Genomic DNA, 20840 nt, shown 5'->3' on the forward strand with positions numbered 1-20840 from the left:
TTGATTGATTGATTGATTAGGCTACTTTATCAGAATTTGAGAGGCAACAGTAGGTGTTGTGTTGAGCAACAGCTCATTATGGGGCAACAGGATTCTTTGTCTAGAAGGTCAGGCAGGGATGGATTAACGAACGGGCCTACCAGGCCCAGGGTCCCATGAGCTCAGGGGGCCCCTAGGCCAGAGCCTCTGCGTGAAGTCGCTGTTATGTATCTCTTATTTGTGGTTGAAAAAGGTGTATTTTATTCATTTGCTAATGGCTTTAATTGAGTGTACCTGTGCTGTGTTAGAAAAAGCTAGTTTAATGCGACAGTGATCAAGCATGATTTTTTTGGGACTGCTAAGGATACCTTATGTTATATAAACCCTCAAAATGGCAAACCTGTCTCTGTCATGGTTTTCATCATTTTTAGGGGGAAATCGTCAGTAGCAATCTATAACACAATTATATGCTTATCGTACATACACTATAGAAATTATTTTAAAAAACGATTCAATTAAATGAATAATTTCTTCTTTGGTATTTTTATCATATACAGATATGCAATGATGATTGCTGGGTAATATGTATCTTGTTGTCCAATGTCAAGTCTCTATTTGATCATGTGATGAGACGATACGATATAGCTAGTTTAGGCGCAGAATCTGAAAGTCAAGACCTACAAGTTGACTGAGCACAGCCATAGGCACAGTAGGCTACACCTGCCGAACGACCCCTTTCAAACATAAAAGTGGTGATGCATGATTTGATTTTTCAATGGACAGGATAGCCAGCCCATTCAGCCTCTCCTGCCCCATGCTGCCCCTCAGGTAGGTCTTAATCAGTTTCAATTTGGAAAAGAATCACTCGGCTGTTGCCCTGTCACATGTAATGTCAGAAACAATAGCAGGGCAGTGCACACCTCACCGAAGGTGGATGTTACGGAGTAAACTTTGACCTGTTTACTTTCCCAATACAATAGCCAAAGTTTCTAATTCGACCGTAAAATCCAACACATTGGTTGTGTTTGTGTGTGCGTGTGCTTACGTGTTTTGCGGGCGCACAATTTTTTTTTCGCGGAGGGGGTGGGGGGCTTTAACATGTCCAGGCGCAGGGGCCCGTGGTTTCTTAATACGTCCATTATGTCAGGAACTAAATATCTGGGCCTGACAGTCTGTCCCTGGGACAATGTTGAAGATGGAAAGTAATAAATATATTATTTCTATATTGTTGTATAATATTTGTATATACCACAGCTAACCTGCACATATGCTGGACAAATTATATCCTTTTTGTCCTGCCGTGCTGATCAAGTAAAGTGACAATGAACACGGAATGGCATATTCAACAATAAATTTGTGTATATAAAGCAATGATTAAATTGGCCATGATACCGATATCATACTACTGGTGGTGAAACTGAAAATAACTGGTACAAAATAACAAACTCGACCTAAATCATCAAAGTTCCGCCGACTCAACTCTGACCCCCTGTATGTTGGTGATTTCATCATGCACACCCTTTTACTGTGTTTACTGCCCCTTTACTGTATACCAGTGATTTCATCATGTGCACTATCTAATCAGTCAGTTCTGGCTTCACACATTCTTTGGAGGCAATATAAAAAGCTCTTGACTGCAGGAGGAGGACACCAGAAGGCAATACAACCACGGGACTGAAGGATATTTGAAGGTAAGGAAGGGGGGGGGGGGGTTATTTGGCTTTCCCCTATGCTCTATTTTGTTTCTTATATTCTGCTGCAGTGACTAAGGATGACATTTAAAAAAAGAAGTAACTAGTGTGGTTTATTTGTGCCTGCCTATCACTAATCATAGCCATATTCATTTGTTCTAGAGGTAAACTCTACTCATCTTGCAAAAATGAAGTTCGCTCTTGCTGTCGCCCTCGTTGTGCTAGTTATTTCTCAGGGTAAGTGTGCACTTCTGTTGAACCAGTGAGCCATTTCAATGCCATTTCAATGCTAATGAGAGCTTGTATTGTGATTATTGGATGGATTATTCAATTACTTTGCCTAGTCCTGCTATCATGTCATTTGAAGGATGTGACGACACGTTTTTCTGTGTTCTTCAGGCACTGAGTCTGCATCTCTGGAGAAGCATGATATCCCTGCAGAGATTGAGAAGATCACCAAGTACTTCCAGGATCTGAGCAGAATGCTGACCATCACCAGCACTGAACTGATTGAGACGCTTAAGGCCCATGACCTGACCGGCAAGACTGAGTGAGTATTGTCAATACAGCAGTATTCTAGAGTCTGAGTAGAAACCGCTTATTTCCTCTTTTATACAACTTCCACAATAATTCACATGTGTCATGGCGACTGATAATGAGCCTAATGTTGCTAATGCTTTCTTCTCCTCTGCTTTAGGGCCCAGGTGCAGCCACTGCTGGAGAAGGTCAAGGAACAGCTGAAACCCCTGGCAACCAACTTTGAGGAGCAGTTCAAACCCTTGTCTCAGTCTATCCTGGCCCAGCTGAAACCACTGGCTCAATCTGTCGAAACCCAGTTGGAGGATCTCCTTGAGACGGTGATGGCCCAGACCAAAGCCCTGCTTCCCCCCCAGTAAAGCAACAGGCCTTGCTGACTCCAAATGTGCAAATTGAGGACAAAAGAATCCTGTTACAACTTTTGAAAATGCTATGCTGCTATCCTGAACCCCTCTAAGCCTGGGAATGAGTTTACTGATAATTTATTTAAGATCATTAAAGAGCTTCAAAGGTGACCATCTTGTGACCTCCTGTTTTTTGTGATAGAACAGCTAATCATGTTCTTGTGTTTAAAATTTCAACAAAACAAAAACACAAAAGAGGTTTGAAGTTTAATGATGAAGTGTTCAAGTGAGAATTAAACATTTGTTTAAATCATTTTAAAGGATTGTGTCCATGACAACAACTGATGGGTCATCAGAGTTTTCGGTTGCTCATTTAGGGCACTGATCACAGACCACAGAGCGCTTATAATACAGAAAGGTGTTGGACTGAGATTTCAGTCAAGGCAGCCATTATTGTATTACCTCTAAACTCATTTTAAATATCACTCATATGCAATCAGTACTACATGCTGCCACACAAACACAAACGCTAAGATATACCTGTCAAGCAGACACATGCTATGACAATAGTAGTTGCTTTGTGATGTTTTCAGAGTGGGTGGTTTCTTTTACTGCCTTTCTGTACCTACCCTGTAGAGTCAATGCCATTTTAAAAAGATGGCCATGAGCCTATGAAGCTTCCTAGCATAGATCATTAAATCTACATCTTTGGTAGATATAAAAAGAGGCTATTAATTAACACTTTGTTCACATTACATTTATAACTGAAATATGCTGAAGATAGACATGCTAGGTCGAAACTGATACAACATCAGGTCACATACAATGATACATCACATACGAGCCCCCAATTATGTTAGGTGAAAATTCACACTCAAGTTTACTTTGGACTCCAGAGTTGTGTATAAGTATAATTTTATTCAATATGCATATATGGGTTCACTCATGTCCTGGAGGATGAGAGAGAGAGAGAGCCTGGGCTCACTCTCAAACTGCAACAGACGAGAGAGAAGCACATCACACATCACACACATCATAAAAGGTTTATATAGAAAGAAGTTAGCATTCTCTGTCGCTGAGATCAGCAGAGATAACCACGTGCACTGCAAAAATTCAGCTTTTAAAAACAAGAAAAAAATGTAATAAAATGGGGGATATATTACTTAAAATAAGCAAAATTATCTGCCAACAGAACAGGAAAATTTGACTTACCAAGATTAGAAAAAAAAAAATATATATATATATGTATATATCTTAAAACTAGTGTGGCCAGACTAAACACAAGTACATTTGTCTTGATTCTGACTTTGACAAAGCAGTTTTGTACTTGTCAGTGCTGATCAAACTAGTTTCAAGCATTAACTTGCTCAGAACCAGTAATAACACATCCGAGGTCATCTTGCTATGCTTTTTGCAACGTAATGCATCAGCAAGGCAGAAAAAAAGGACTACTAGTTCTTCTTATCAGCCCTTGCCTACGCACACACACACACAGAAGGTACACTTTTAAGAACATACACAGAGAAAGACGCGTCAGCACTTAAGAATCAAAGTTGCAGAAACACAAAAAAGCCATGTTTCAGTACAAAAAGACCTATAATAAATACAAAGGTATTAATTTAAAAACACACATCCTTGATTATAGTCAGAGTTTCACTTGTCTCTATCACATCTTTTAGCTCGTCCTTGTATGCAATGAACATGCTTAGATATATAGCAATAACTATGTCCATACATACTATTAACCCTCCTATTATGTTTGGGGTCAATTTGACCCCATTCAATGTTTAACGTCTCTAAATAAATGTTTGACATCATTTTTTTTGCTTCATATTTAATGACTTTTCCTAATTTAGTGGGGACAACTGGGTAAAGACAAAATTAACATGAGGATATGTTTTCAATGTCCTGTACACATACTTTACGCATAGGTGTTGTTTGGGGTCAATTTGACCCCAGGCTGTTTTAATTGTATAAAATATACAAGAAATATCAACTTTTTTCATCACATTGTTACTTTTCTTGATAAAAGAAATAGTTTTTTACTCCAAATGTTATAGATAGCAACAATATGTACTTAGAAATAATATGAAGCCATAAAAACACCAGAAGGATATCTCTTTCCAATTTTAGGTCAATCAGTGAGATTTTATGGGGATCTGCATATTTCTCCATAGTCGCGTAACATGTATTCTGGATGTATAAAGAGGGTGGGTGGGGGTATTGTTTTATTTTTAAGGGCTATTTAGGTAGTCAACAAACAAACCTAAAGTACCTGACACAAAAACGTGGGTAAAAAAAAGAATTATAATATTTTTTTGGAGGTTTAAATTGCTGGGGTCAAATTGACCCCAAGCATAATAGATGTGGCTAAAATTTGAACATAATAGGAGGGTTAACATTTCAAAGCGTTCATGTCAGTTCATGTGGTTCCTTAAACAATGGCAAAATTGGCTGAAGAACTGGCAGAAATGAATAGAGAATCACTGAGATTCATCTCTTGAGTCTGTTTACCATATTATTCCATGGTCTCTCTAGAGATCTGGAGGCGTTGTGACAATATGTGCAAAGCACAACATTGAGACAGAAGAAAGGCCAAATGAATCCATGTAGGTGTTCACAAAAAGAAGACGTTTTAAATGTTTTCAGAGAAAGCATTGTGGAGGACTCTAATGAATAAAGTAAACAGAGAGCGATTCATCACAAGGTTATGAGTTTTGTTGCATACAGCACAGTGATAACACAGTCATGCTTTGAAACACAACTTAGTTTTCATAAAGCATTTGATAGAGAAATGTGAAACTCTGACTATAATCAAGGACGTGTGTGTATTAATGAATGCCTTTGTATTAATTATATATCTTTGTGTACTGAAACATGGCTTTTTTGTGTTTCTATGTAACTCTGAATTTTAAGTGCTGACGCCTCTTTCTCTGTGTACGTATGTGCTTAACACTGATGTCATATACCCTTGCTTTGCTTACACTCTACAGTTGGTACAAACGGTTTGTCATGTCATGGATGCGCTAAGACAGCAGAACTGACCAACAGTTGTTTTATTTTCTATTCTATTCTATTGTTTTATATTCAAATGCCTGCTTTCCTTCTTCAGTCCAGTTCATAATATCTCCAGCTGACATGGGCTGGGAATAAATCAAACTCTGTAATGCTTGTGTTTCTAAGGCATAGTTGGGTATCCATTGTCTGCCAAAGTTAGTCATTCCCAGAAAAGACATTATCTGTGGCTGAGATGCTTGTAAGATAGCTTTACTTTAGAGGACCACAGCTGCTTACTTTGTGGCCTTGTTTCTGCTAAAAACGCCAGGGTATCTTGTTTTACTGGTCTCCTTATCTGGAGGACAGCACAAGATGTGACTGTCCCATTTGAGCTTGTGGCATGTGAAAATATAGTCTTTGAGTCAGCACACAGCCCCCACCCATCCTGTCTTAGTTTAATACAAATTAGTCTAGGGTAATGTAGTTAGTGTGCCAGGCTTAAATTTCTTTTCAAAACCTTGGCCCCCTGGGGCTAAACAGTGTATAGCTTAATTATGTACATAATAATATTGTGGGACACCACTTCTCTGCCACACCATGGTTTCATTTACCCATATTGGCTTAAGCCCATGTATGGTTGGAACAACTTTAATGGCCAACACACCCATCACATCTCTCCCTAAAAAGTTTGCAGGGCATGTTTTTGAAGAAATCTGCATTTTAACTATCTATCCTGTTTCAGAATCTTCAAACGTAAGGGGTTCTGTGTATGGCTCTGCCTCCAGATGTCCTGAGGCAGATCTAACCTTATTGTGCTGGGCATATCTTGTTCTCTGATTACTGTTCTGCAGGCACACAAAAAATCATATTGGTTTTCTTGCCACCATGAACGTAAGCTTTGTGCTGTTTGGAGCAGCCAGTAATGCAAAAACTTTTTCAAAATCTACAAGGAATAGTCATTCTTGTTTGTCTTTTTCTTCTACTTTCGATAGCGAAGTCCTTTCTCGCTGTACTCATTTTCTTCAGCGAGCGAATATTTATCAGTTTTTCTGTTTTTTCCTTTGTTATTTCACAGCATGTTGCTTTACAGGAGCAGAAGCTCCAGTGGCCCATGTTATTAAATCTTTTTGTGTTATCTATCTTTTTTGTATGTTATTCTGACCTAAGGCGTTCCAAGTGTCAGCTATCTGACACCATTCTACTCCTATGATCAGTCTGCATGCCTGGAACTCAGCTGCGTTTGGGCGGAAGCTATTGAATAACAGTTTTACTCTTTTTCCCACTTATGTCTGTGTTGTACACATTTTAAACCACCTGTCATTGCCCTTATCATGTACGTTTTCTGATTTGGACACACAACTTTACCCATGTTAAGTCATTTTATTTATTAATCGTATTACCTCTAACTGATCTTGACACCTTTTAAATTTGCTTTGTCTATTACCTTTGTCTGATCTCGACACAAGGATTAGTTATGTTTTTACTTTCAGACTCTCACAGTTTGTTCTTGAGATCACAGGGCTGAGTCAACCCGAGCCTGACCAGAGGTCCTCCATCTCACTCGTTTTGTGAGGAGGTTGAGGCCAGGGAATTTCCCTGGGGTGATCAGTCCCCTACTGGTTCACGGGTCCAGGGTCCATTAGATATTAGTCATGTCTGTGTTGTACACATTGTAAGCAACCTCTCATGGCCATTCATTTCACATCACCCTCTAACTGATGTACGTCCTCTATCTTGGACGCACCTTTCCCCATCTTATTCTATTTTCGTCTCAATTACTCTAAGGAGACAGGAAATTGTTTCCTCTTTGTTTTCTTCTCAACTACTCTAAGGAGAGAGGAGTACCTCCAAAAGGTATCCTCAAATAGCGCTCAAATACTTAATATATAAGTATATTTTTATTCAATATGCATATCGGGCTCACTCGTGTCTTGGCAGACAAGAGAGAGGCACTTCTTGAAGGACGAGAGAGAGCCCAGGCTCACTCCCAGACTGCAGCAGATGAGAGAGAAGCACAGTTAAACACATCACACAAGGTTTATTTAGAAAGAAGTTAGTGTTCTTTGATGGCAAAGCACAGCGGAGATAACCAGCAGAGATAGCCACGTGGTGGGTGTTCCACACCTGAGGTCATCTTGCTATGCTCTTTCCAACGTAATGCATCAGTAAGGCAGAAAAGAAGGACTACTAGTTCTTCTTATCAGCCCTCGCTTACGCACACACAGAAGGTGCACTTTTAAGCACACTTACAGAGATAGAAAAATGTCATGATTCAGCTCACAAAGGCATATGATTGAACACATATGCGCTATATTGAAGTCGGTTTCACATTTCTCTATCAGAAACAATCCACTACGGATTAGGGGCAGTGAAATCAATTGTTTAAATGATTAAACTCTTCACTCAGCTAACTGATTACAAAAAAGAGATTATAAAAGATAACATCAACCGTTACATGACTGTTATATATCATCAAGCATGGGGTTACACTACTTCCAGCACACACACCTGTTGGACTTTCAGAACATCACTTTAGGTGTCATGTGAAGAAGGATGGGACAAGGACAGCCTGATCTGTTTTAATCTATAGGGAGCAATGTCTGGAATAGCCCCCCCCCCCCCACACACACACCACAAAAATCACCACCCTTCATATACATATGAAAGCATTTTGGACTTTGAAAAAGATGACAAGATATAGCGAATCAAGGTTCGGCCAACTCAACACTCAACTTCTCATTTGCCGTATGCTATGGGTAGTTTACTATCTAATCGCTGGTTTGACCCCAGGTCTCAGAAGCAGTATAAAAAGCCTCCAGGATCAGGAAGAAAGCACCATCAGGTCCAGGATTCCTCAGAGTTAAGGTACGTCCACTGAAGCTGAACCTTGCGGAGCGCCAGGGGTAGTTTGGCATCCAGTGCTGTAATTTAAAATAATGTACAAAGCTAAACAGATTTGTAAAACTGTGAGGACAGATATTGTTTGCATTTGATTAATGATATCTCATAATAGCTTTGAAGAATTCGAAATAGGAGTATTGCAAAGGAAAGGACACACTTATTGCATCATTGTTTTATGCCGATCTGTTCAATTTAACAAAGAATGTGATTGTGAGGACTGAGCAGTCTCATTGAATCCCATGATCAACATGCATTGCATTGACAGTTTACAAATCCATAACAAAAATCCATGTTTTTTTTTTTTCATAAATAGGTACGCTTTCTTCAGGTAGTCATCATGAAGTTCTCTCTGGCTCTCGTCTTTGTTGTGCTGGCAGTTTCCCAGGGTAAGGATCCTCTTTGGCATTCAATACTCACTTTATTCAACATCATGACTAATGGCCATCTTTACGATTTCTCAAAGTTTTCAAATAATCAAATCAACCTAGTTTGTTCATTTGCACCTTAATTTGTTTTTTAAATGTCAGAACAATTTGTCACCTGTGGGTGCTTGTATTCACATCTAATGACGCAGCATTTCTCTTGGACTTTGTCCTGACTGTGTATTTTCATCTATTCTTCAGTCACTGCATCTAAGTCTGTGGTGAAGCGTGAAACGAGGATTGAGAAGATCACCCAGTTCTATGAGAACCTCAGTAACACCCTGACCACCACCACAACTGATCTTGTGGAGAAACTGAGATCCCATGCATTGACCCAAAAGGCTGGGTATGTACCTTAACCAGCATACTGACTTATTTAAACATAACTCTTTTGTTGTCAAATCACACAACAAGAGCAATCAAAGTTTGACATAGATATTTTTTTAATCAAATTATTTTATTAGGCTGAATGGGTCTAGTTTTATGAATTCCTGTGAAACTGAACATATGACATTTCATGAAAGTTGATGAGCAAGATCACTAATGTGAATTGCAACACGTGTGTTTCCCCTCTCCTTTAGGCATTACCTTGAGGAGGCAAAGATTCAGCTGCAGGCAGTGGCTGACCAGGTCCAGGAGCAGCTGAAGCCCATCACCACCAACATCAAGGGAAAGATGCAGCCTCTGATCAGCGCTGTGGAGAAAATCCTGAAGAAGCTGACTGGTCAGACCAGTGCCCTGGCCGGGTCTGCTGAGATCCAGACCCTCGCTGAGGCTGTAGAAGACCTGGTCAAGCCCCTGGAGGAGGAGGTAGCAGCCCCAGTCGAGGAGGTTGTGGAGGCCCACGTGGAGGAGGCTGTGGAGGCCCACGTTGAGGAACATGCCGCGCCCCTGGAGGAGGTTGTGGAGGCCCAGGTAGAGGAGGCTGTGGAGGCCCATGTGGAGGCCCAGGTCGCGCCCCTGGAGGAGGCTGTAGAAGGCGAGGTCCAGCCTCTGATTGCTGAGGCAGAGGCTGAGGCCGAGGCCGAGGTGTGAGGGGAACCACCCCCAACCACAAACCAAATCTGCCACCATTTTGGACAATGAGATCACCATATTCCCATTCCAATGTTAACTGTTTTGTGTTTTTTATTTAAAAAAAGAAAAGATTTGACATGAGTGTGTGGTTGTATCATTAAAGTGGTTCAAACGTGATATTGTGTGATTGTGGTTTTATATTGTAATAGTATAATGTGCTGGTGGCACAGTGGAAGACACAACTGCAGTGAGAACAAATGAGTATTTTAATTTTTTTATCACAGACACAAGCAGCATAACAGCACAATTTCTTGGTGTAAATCATTGCATAGAATAATATCTTATTTTTAAGATATGGCTAATGTTTTGAATCACCCTTCATGATACCATGGTTTAAAAATAATTTCAATTCAAATGCATATCTGCTATTCGTGTAAATATGATTATTATTATCATTGCTGTCATATTACTCCCCCATTTGATCTATACACTGTGTAGATATACAGTGTATATCTATAGAGTCACACAGCAGGTATGGCCTGTCTTCTGCACACGGGGCAGGGACTTGAGTCTAGACCCTCAATGTTCCGGAAGCCAGCATTTATGATTGTGTCCATGCAGTCAGGGCAAAAGTGATGACCACAGGGGTGTCGCCATAGTTTCCAGTGGCGTTTCCGGCCACAGCGCTGGCAGTCACGTAAAGTCGTGGCGCAGCGTGGAGGGCTTGGCACAAGATTGTCAGTGGAAGGACAACTGACAGCTAAACTGGAGGCAAACATAAGTGTGATACAGATTGGTTTTAAAACAGATGTGAACTCAAGGACAGCAGTGTCGGCACATGCCTGACACATGCCTGACATGCCTGAGCATACAAAACAAGATCCAGCTGTCATGTGATATGATTGTCATGGAGAGAAAACATATTTTTAAAACTCTAAAAGTTTGACCCCATCATTTTATTCTGCATATTTATAATTTTCATGCACAATCTTACCAAATTTTTATGAACAGCTTTATTACAATTCATGTATTTAGGTATGTGTCTCGTTGCGGTTTTCAAGCCACTTTTAGATAGATAGATAGATAGATGGATACTTTATTAATCACGAGGGAAATGTAGGTCATCCAGTAACTTATACACATATACACTTATACACCTCACCGACATACATACATAAATCACATATACAGTACATACATACATATACATACACATAGGGAGAACATATTCACACGGAGTGTTTCCAGATACAGGAAAGGGTCTGACCCTATTGTACACAGTGCAATGATTGTGACAGTGTCAGTGTCCAGGAGGAAAGTGTGATGGCTTCTTGAAGCCTGCCTCGGGTAGCTATTGTTCAGGTCCGCCTGAAAGCTACATTTTGTTTCTCTTTAGTTTATGGCCTTTTGCCCTGCACCTTATCTTCTGTGTTTTTGGAGTTACCACTCATTATCTGTGTGTTGGATTACCGCTGTTTGTAAATAAAGAAAACAATTATGGACAACATCCTGAAATTGGGTCCTCACTAGCTCACTGGGCTACGCGCTGGTCAAGCGATCTAGCGACCCGGTGTAACAGGCCATAGTATACCCCCAGTCTATACATGGGGTTAAAGGGGCCTAGGCTAGATTATACCCCGGGTATATTATGAACTAGGCCAATTTATACTCCGGGGTTTAAATTGGCCTAGGCCAATTCATACCCCCTCAGGCCAGATTTTACCCCCATGATATCAGTAGTGTTGAGTGATATACACAAGAATTACTTAATTTTTCAACATTTTACTGGGGGTTCAGCTTTGTCAGGTAAGTTAAGTGAGAAAGCTAACTGACTTAAATCTTAAAACTCTAAAACATACACTTGTATTACTTCAACCAGAAAAACTGAAAAAAATATTAGACTTCCACAAAGATCAAAGATTACTTCGTCCTGAAACTTCAATTTCTAAGACTAGCAAGTCCTCGCTACAATATAAATGTTCAAAGTTAAACACTGATAACAACATCAAAACATCCACAAAGATCGAAGATTACTACAACACTTCACATAACGACATCACATAACATAATCATTGACAGTTACTAGCTAATTTACCGTAGCATAAATTACAGGGTTGTGCGCTTTCAGGTGCCTCTTGAGGCTTGTTGTGTTCTTCCAACCTATTTTGAAGCCACACGGTTTCTCTCCCGTTATTGCAGTGCGTTGTGTTTTATTTTCTGTCAAGTTATAATGAAAGAGTGTCCAGATATCTATTATTTTTCTTCCAGTACCAGAGTCCAGAGTGCTTAAACTTCAGCCATCATCTAACGTTTGTTAGGACGTCCCTTGCATGTCTGGGCATGTCAGGGAGTGGAGGAGGGATACAGAACCAGGCAACATTCAACCAATGATATTAAGAATGTACTGCACTAGTTGCATGCAAGTTTCGAAAAAAGAATGAATGACATTTTGTATTGTCCGTTCCACCCACACTCGACCCATACCCATTAATGCGCTAGCATGTTCTGACAACACCCCTACCTATTTTTGGCAAATGTTCCCCTATTTTTTAATGTCAAAATATTGGTTGGAGAAATAGAGGGGGCGCAAAAAACTCTGCCCACCCCCGGGTACAGTTTGGCCTAGGACAGTTTATTCCCTGGGGTATATTCTGGCCTGGGCCAAAGTATACCCAGGTTTAATGTGGCCTGGACCAAAGTATACCCAGGTTTAATCTGGGCGGGGGTTAATTTGGCCTGTTACACCTTGTTCAATCCCTGGCAGAAGCCTGACAGATCCAGCTGTCATGTAATATGATTGTCATGGAGAGAAGTTTGACCCCATAATTTTATTCTGCATATTTATAATTTTCATGCACAATCTTATCACATTTTTATGAACAGCTTTATCACAATTCATTGTCCAAGACTAAGGTAAGGCAAAGAGAAAAGGGTCTTCAGTGAGGTTCCATAGCCCTAATCATGATTCCTTTTTAATTTAACGAACGAAATATATTACAAATTCACCTGTCGCTTGGATTTTGTCGTCTCACCCAGTGGCAGGATGTGAATAGTGAAAGCATTGCTGTCTAACAAGCTCGTAATGCTGTTTCAGCTCACAAAGGCATATGATTAACACACATACGGTACATACTTGATTAAAGTCAGTTTCACAATCCACTACGGATTAGGGGCAGTGAAATCAATTGTTTAAATGATTTAACTCTTCACTCAGCTAACTGATTACAAAAAAGAGATTATAAAAGATCACATCAACCGTTACATGACTGTTAGATAGCATCAAGCATGGGGTTACACTACTTCCAGCTCACACACACCTCTTGGACTTTCAGAACATCAATGTAGGTGTCATGTGAAGAAGGATGGGACAAGGACAGACTGATCTGTTTTAATCTATAGGGAGCAATGTCTGGATAGCCCCCCCTACACACACACCACCAAAATCACCACCCTTCATATACATATGGAAGCATTTTGGACTTTGAAAAAGGTGACAAGATATAGGGAATCAAGGTTCGGCCAACTCAACACTCAGCTTCTCATTTGCCGTATGCTATGGGGATTTCATCATATGCAGTTTACTATCTAATCGCTGCTTTGACCCCAGGTCTCAGAAGTAGTATAAAAAGCCTCCAGGATCAGGAAGAAAGCACCATCAGTTCCAGGATTCCTCAGAGTTAAGGTACGTCCACTGAAGCTGAACGGAGCGCCAGGGGTAGTTTGGCATATAGTGCTGTAGTTTAAAATAATGTGCAAACCTAAACAGATTTGTAAAACTGTGAGGACAGATATTGTTTGCATTTGATTAATGATATCTCATAATAGCTTGGAACAATTTGAAATAGGAGTATTGCAAAGGAAAGGACACACTTATTGCATCATTGTTTTATGTCGATCTGTTCAGTTTAACAAAGAATGTGACTGTCAGGACTGAACAGTCTCATTGAATTTTTTTTTTGTCATAAATAGGTACGCTTTCTTCAGGTAGTCATCATGAAGTTCTCTCTGGCTCTCGTCTTTGTTGTGCTGGCAGTTTCCCAGGGTAAGGATCCTCTTTGGCATTCAATACTCACTTTATTCAACATCATGACTAATGGCCATCTTTACGATTTCTCAAAGTTTTCAAATAATCAAATCGACCTAGTTTGTTAATTTGCAACTTAATTTGTTTTTCAAATGTCAGAACAATTTGTCACCTGTGGGTGCTTATATTCACATGTAATGACGCAGCTTTTCTCTTGGACTTTGTCCTGACTATGTATTTTCATCTGCTCTTCAGTCACTGCTTCTAAGTCTGTGGTGAAGCGTGAAACGAGGATTGAGAAGATCACCCAGTTCTATGAGAACCTCAGTAACACCCTGACCACCACCACAACTGATCTTGTGGAGAAACTGAGATCCCATGCAGTGACCCAAAAGGCTGGGTATGTACCTTAACCAGCATACTGACTTATTTAAACATAGCTATTTTGTTGTCAAATCACACAACAAGAGCAATCAAAGTTTGACATAGATATTTTTTAAATCAAATTATTTTATTAGGCTGAATGGGTCTAGTTTTATGAATTCATGTGAAACTGAACATTGGATTGGATTGGATTCAACTTATTGTCATTGCACAGAGTACAAGTACAGAGGCAACGAAATGTAAAACATATGACATTTCATGAAAGTTGATGAGCAAGATCACTAATGTGAATTGCAACACGTGTGTTTCCCCTCTCCTTTAGGCATTACCTTGAGGAGGCAAAGATTCAGCTGCAGGCAGTGGCCGACCAGGTCCAGGAGCAGATGCAGCCCGTCACCACCAACATCAAGGGGAAGATGCAGCCTATGATCACCTCTGTGGAGAACATCCTGAAGAAGCTGACTGGTCAGACCAGTGCCCTGGCCGGGTCTGTTGAGATCCAGACCCTCGCTGAGGCTGTAGAAGACCTGGTCAAGCCCCTGGAGGAGGAGGTAGCAGCCCCAGTCGAGGAGGTTGTGGAGGCCCACGTGGAGGAGGAGGTAGCAGCCCCAGTCGAGGAGGTTGTGGAGGCCCACGTGGAGGAGGCTGTGGAGGCCCACGTTGAGGAACATGCCGCGCCCCTGGAGGAGGCTGTGGAGGCCCATGTGGAGGCCCAGGTTGCGCCCCTGGAGGAGGCTGTAGAAGGCGAGGTCCAGCCTCTGATTGCTGAGGCCGAGGTTGAGGCAGAGGCCGAGGCCCAGGTCTAGGCTGAGCCAGAGGTGTGAGGGAACCACCCCCAATCACAAACCAAATCTGCCACCATTTTGGACAATGAGAACAACATATTCCCATTCCAATGTTAACTCTTTTGTGTTTTTTATTTAAAAAAAGAATAGATTTGACATGAGTGTATGGTTGTATCATTAAAGTGGTTCAAACGTGATATTGTGTGATGTGGTTTTATATTGTAATAGTATAATGTGCTGGTGGCACAGTGGAAGACACAACTGCAGTGAGAACAAATTAGTATCTTTTTTTTAATCACAGACACAAACAGCATAACAACACAATAATTTCTTGGTGTAAATCATTGCATAGAATAATATCTTATTTTTAAGATATGGCTAATGTTTTGAATCAATGGTTTAAAAATTATTTCAATTCAAATGCATATCTGCTATTCGTGTAAATATGATTATTATTATCATTGCTGTCATATTACTCCCCCATTTGATCTATACACTGTGTAGATATACAGAGTCACACAGCAGGTATGGCCTGTCTTCTGCACACGGGGCAGGGACTTGAGTCCAGACCCTCAATGTTCCGGAAGCCAGCATCTATGATTGTGTCCATGCAGTCAGGGCAAAAGTGATGACCACAGGGGTGTCGCCATAGTTTCCAGTGGCGTTTCCGGCCACAGCGCTGGCAGTCACGTAAAGTCGTGGCGCAGCGTGGAGGGCTTGGCACAAGATTGTCAGTGGAAGGACAACTGACAGCTAAACTGGAGGCAAACATAAGTGTGATACAGATTGGTTTTAAAACAGATGTGAACTCAAGGACAGCAGTGTCGGCACATGCCTGACTCAGAGCATACAAAACAAGATCCAGCTGTCATGGAATATGATTGTCATGGAGAGAAAACATATTTTTAAAACTCTAAAAGTTTGACCCCATCGTTTTATTCTACATATTTATAACTTTCATGCACAATCTTACCACATATTTATGAACAGCTTTATCACAATTAGTTGTCCAATACCAAGAGTGAAAAGGGTCTTCAGTGCGGTTCCATAGCCCTAACCATGATTCCTTTTTAATTTAACGAACGAAATATATTACAAATGCACCTGTCGCTTGGATTTTGTCGTCTCACCCAGCGGCAGGATGTGAATAGTGAAAGCATTGCTGTCCAACAAGCTCGTAATGCCGACCTCATTCTCGCACGGGGAATATTCAAAGTGGGCATGGAACATGCGTCTAAAAGTAAATTAAGTTATTGTCAAGTTCATTTGTAAATCACTTCCCATCCGAAGCGATCGCCTTCGGCTACTCTTCGTAAAAAAGAAAAGAAAAAAGAAAACATGTTTTCCCTGAGTTAGTTTTCAGAGTGCGGAGCAATGCCTCCCACATATTTAGTTATCACCATAGACAAAAAAACATATTGTACCACGGGCAGTCAGTGTTTACGTAGAATGTAAAAAAGATAAATTACATCACAATGGACACATTTGTTTTAATTGATTGGCTGACATATTACATTTCTGCAGCTTGTCACGTTTTTTTTTAATCCAACTTATGCTTTCTCAAAACACTTTCCATATAGTAGGCATCTCCAAATACAGCGTTTGCTTATTCGTGTTTATTCGTTTGGCCGCGCATAGAATTATTCATCTTGAAACCATACACCTTTTCTTCCAACAGAGGGCAGAGTACGTACTGAAATGAGAAATGTGAGACGCTTTCGCCACAGAGCAGGAAGGCAGACTAAGATTTGTTGTTCACTTGGGTATTCAGAACAACAAAATCACTAGTCTTCCACTCTGCTACGGACGTGAGACGTTTCTGTGTTAAAAGGGGGAGACAGCCTTCTCTGGTCTTCAGCTTGTTCGTGCGTAACTGCCTCAGAAATGATATGTTCACTATTTCATAAATTGTCTGAATAAACTTTCTCATGCCATTAAATCGGATGCACGATAGTAAAAGCAAATTTGTGACACTTAAGCTTCCAATGTAGACCTAAAGCCTAACTTTTAACGAAACGTACACAATAATTGTTAATATTATTATCATATTTATAAGTAGTAGTAGTAGTATTAGTATTAATAGTAATTAATCCTGCAACATTTGTTGTCACGTTCTCAGCTGTTCCCTGCATCTTTAGCCTTGGCCTGCTGTTGCCAGGTTACAGACTGTGCTTAAGATGGCCTCATGTACTTTAGTGTTTGTTCAGTTCTGTTCTGATTTGTGTGTAGACTGTCACAGTGAACTTTAGCACCTCTATCAAATAACTTATCTCCCCATAACGCCACAACCCTTCACCCTTTCATCTGAAGGCTGCAGCAGTTTTTGAAGGAGAGACTGGAAGTACTGACCTTCTCCTTGTATCCCTGGATTCAATGAATAAATTCCTGCTTTTTCAGATCCTGTCCCTACCTCTGTCAGTTCAAACTTTGAGCCAAGTGTATTTCTTCTCTATGAGTAGTGTTTTCTCTTTGCAGGGTGTTGCTCCACAGAATGCATACATGAGGTAGTCAGAGATTTTGTGCCGATCAGGGACAAGATGCTCCAACTGAGTCTGGTCGCAATGTCATTTTGTATGACAGATTATTTGATTTGATTTCCCTCATAAAAGGAATAAGCCACTGTATCATTCTGTTATCACCTGTAGATTATCATCATGTAACCAATTGTGTATATACAGAGCATCCTTACCATGTTTTACATTCAACCTACCAGGTTGAACCTATCATTTTTCACATTAAACATTAAGACATGAACATTAGACATTCAATATGTCTGTTGGTGTATGTGTAAAAAAAAAACTGTGCTCTCCAACAGGATATATCTCTTTGTGAGTATATATCTGACATTACATTTCATGTGAGACATCTCTGTGCACAAACAGTGTTAACAAAAATGAAAAACACATTCGACATTCAACCACAGTCTTTATGTCAACCCCTGTCTGGCAAAGCAACAAATGACACAAGGGCGGAGAGTGTGATGTTTGGATGATGGCATAGTAAATTAGTATGGACATAGAAAGGTGACATTTCTGGTTGCAGAACCAGTCCAGTGTGGATGTAGTCTTTCACTGCTGATTAGTGCTATCACACTTGGCATTCACACACAAACACACACACAAGCACAAGCACAAGCACAAGCACAAGCACACACGCACACTCACACACACACACACACACACACACACACAGATGCACAGCACAACTACAGTCAGCTCAGGAATAAAATCATCTCTACTCACCACTTCCAGCTAGATTGTGTCTTCGTCCAGGAGAATTTTTGTTCTTTTGCAGACAAGGGATTTGTTTGTTACAGGGAAAAGAAAAACACTTGTGGACCAAAGACGTTTAAATGGTACTTGAAAAATGAAAACAAGAGGACACTAAAGCACTGACAAAAAAATCAAGAGAGAGAGAAAAAGAAAGAGAGTGGGGAAAAATTCTCTTGACAAAAAAAAGGAGGGGAAAGGACTAAAAGATGCCTGGAACTGTTGCAGAACCTACGGTCCAGTTCTAGAGGTTCAAAGAGAAGGAATCTGCTCAGAGGAGTCTTCAAATAGAGAGCGACAGGTCCTCTGCGGCCTTAGCGCCGGCAGGACGCTAGCTGTCTGACTGAGCAGTGTTGGACACTGATGGAAAGGTTTTGTAGGTATGGGTTATGCTTTTTACTCAAAGCTGACAGACAGACAACCCCCATACACACAGGTGCTATTCAAGGATATTGTGTAAAAAGTGACGTCAGTGAAAATTTAGTTGGAAAGCACTTCAGCATAAAAGTCCCGCCCTCCTGTGCCATTACCACTGTATGGACTTTTCCCTCGTTCCTCCATTATCTTTCATCATTTCTCACCCTCACCCACCTCTCCATGATAATGCATGCAAAAAATGTACACGCACAATTAGTTATCTGCACAAATGAATGCGATGGCAAGTCGCTTCACACGGAAACACTTCAAATCCAGCACTGTCAGTGACACCACACCCAAATAATCACAATTTAGTTTCATACATGATTTTCTTCAAAATGGTCACTTTGGAGGTTTTCAAATTAGGCTACCCGAGAAACATAGGAGGAGGCTGTAAGCATCAGTGCAGGTGCTTTGCCTCTGCAACAATAGACTGCTGGCCTTGGTGATAGTTGCTAGGCGATGGAGGAAATACAATGGCCCCCTTAGAAACCAAAGGCCCTTAAATGGACGAAGGGAAACATAACAGAGTGAAGTAAAGTACATGAATCTCAAGAGGAGGGCAAGCAATTATGTGCATATGGGTACAGACAAGGAAGCAAAAGAGATTTTTCACAACGAACATTTCGTAAATAAAAGGATAAAGATGCATGTAGGAATAAAACATGGAATTTGTACAAACCTTGCTTGTGTCAGTCATGAAGCACACTACAAAAGGAACAAAAGGCTAAGTGCTTGCCTTAGTCTTCCAATGCCACATGGGTTCATACAAGTATAAAGTATGATCAGTTTGGAAATATTTGTTAATATTCAGGTATTCCATTGCATAGTTGCCTACTTTTCAGGTTGTTGCAATGGTGTAATTGTTGTATTTAAAGCAAATTTTAAGACCAACCTATCCCTGCCAAACTAAATTAGACAAATGCTATATAAAGGTGGGTGTGAGAATAGCATAGTGTGTGAGTGAAGCACTCAAGAATTAAGCAATTTATTGTGGTTTGAAACGGGGAAAAAAAAGCATGACAGCAAATGTATTACCTTTATGTTGAATGTTCTTGAATCCTTCTGCTATGAGAAAGTGGTCTGAGAAAAGATAGTCACGAGAGCCTCTATTAGTAAGTAAGCATGCAACAGGTAAAGACAACGGATCGACAGTCGCAGATGTTTAGCTTTTGGCCAAGAGATGTTCACAGCACAATGCACGAAGAAGATTCATTAAATGAAATTACTTCACAGTAAAGAAGTTGTGTTGTACAGAAGCAGTTCACATCTAAAAAATGTATTTTGTGCTAAACTTGCTCTATAAAAGTATAGCATTTTCCCCGTAATGAAATATGAATCTCAGTCTTTATTTAAAAACGTCCATCATTGACCTTTTTTCTCAGCTGCTTACACATATACCTCTGTGCACTCTAAATCATTGGCATTAATGAAATAAGTTTACTCACAGGGTGAAGAAAGGAATATAATTTGCTCCGACAAAACGTTTGGCAATTATAAGGCCATTCTTTCATTAAGTAGAGGTCAAGTCCATTAATAGACTACATAAAAGCAAGTTTGACGCATACCCCGCAGATTTTTAGACAGGTCCTGACAATGGGACCAGCGGCAAAATGTAAATTGCACTAAATTGCTCTAATACACATGTTCTGGGCCTGAGTGGGACTGTGGGGTTTTTATGCATCTGAGTGATGGGCTCAACTAAAAAGTGGAGACGAATTAGAGCATGGTCTTGAAAACAGCAGAGTGCCACAGACTGAACAAGTGTGCTGAACTGTAAAAGATTGCTCTTTTTGTTCTGTCCGCGGAGGCAGGTGCACTTTGCGAGTCATTCAGAGACTGAAAGGTTGACTCAGTGGGGAACAATATTTTAAGAAAAGAAGAGGGGTTTAATTGAAGGCATTTTGGAGAAAAAAAAATCATTAAAGAAAATGCGGGATTGTAATCAAGCTTGCGCAAAACAAAATGGCAAGGACATTGCAAATTTGGTTATTTCCTGGCTTTTCAGAACAAGGAGTTCACATGGATTTCACTGCTGATCTCGGCCAGGTTTGTCTTACTAATATTTGAATG

General features: G+C 40.4%; 1 protein-coding gene across 2 annotated transcripts; it reads left to right on the forward strand.

Annotated features, from left to right (window-relative positions):
- The first annotated feature begins 1214 nt into the window (after positions 1 to 1214).
- LOC105891736 (type-4 ice-structuring protein-like) lies at positions 1215 to 2811 on the forward strand. Of its 2 annotated transcripts, XM_042709241.1 has the most exons (4): positions 1215 to 1670; positions 1833 to 1907; positions 2070 to 2220; positions 2368 to 2811. In XM_042709241.1, exons 2-4 carry the CDS (start codon positions 1859 to 1861, stop codon positions 2564 to 2566), a joined length of 399 nt encoding a protein of 132 aa, XP_042565175.1. In that variant the 5' UTR covers positions 1215 to 1670; positions 1833 to 1858; the 3' UTR covers positions 2567 to 2811. The 2 variants fall into 2 exon arrangements, with proteins under 2 accessions (XP_042565175.1, XP_031431924.1); XM_031576064.2 differs by lacking the exon at positions 1215 to 1670 and having other exon boundaries at positions 1738 to 1907.
- The last annotated feature ends 18029 nt before the right edge of the window (positions 2812 to 20840 follow it).

This window comes from Clupea harengus, chromosome 11 (genome assembly GCF_900700415.2).
Source record: "Clupea harengus chromosome 11, Ch_v2.0.2, whole genome shotgun sequence".
NCBI classification, from domain to species: Eukaryota; Metazoa; Chordata; class Actinopteri; order Clupeiformes; family Clupeidae; genus Clupea; species Clupea harengus.

Excerpts from the sequence above, each read along its gene's own strand:
- LOC105891736 (XM_042709241.1), top strand. The coding sequence starts at position 1,859 with ATGAAGTTCGCTCTTGCTGTCGCCCTCGTTGTGCTAGTTATTTCTCAG. Across the intron at positions 1,908-2,069 it reads TGTGCTAGTTATTTCTCAGG|GCACTGAGTCTGCATCTCTG; the intron begins GTAAGTGTGCAC and ends TGTGTTCTTCAG. Across the intron at positions 2,221-2,367 it reads GACCTGACCGGCAAGACTGA|GGCCCAGGTGCAGCCACTGC; the intron begins GTGAGTATTGTC and ends CCTCTGCTTTAG.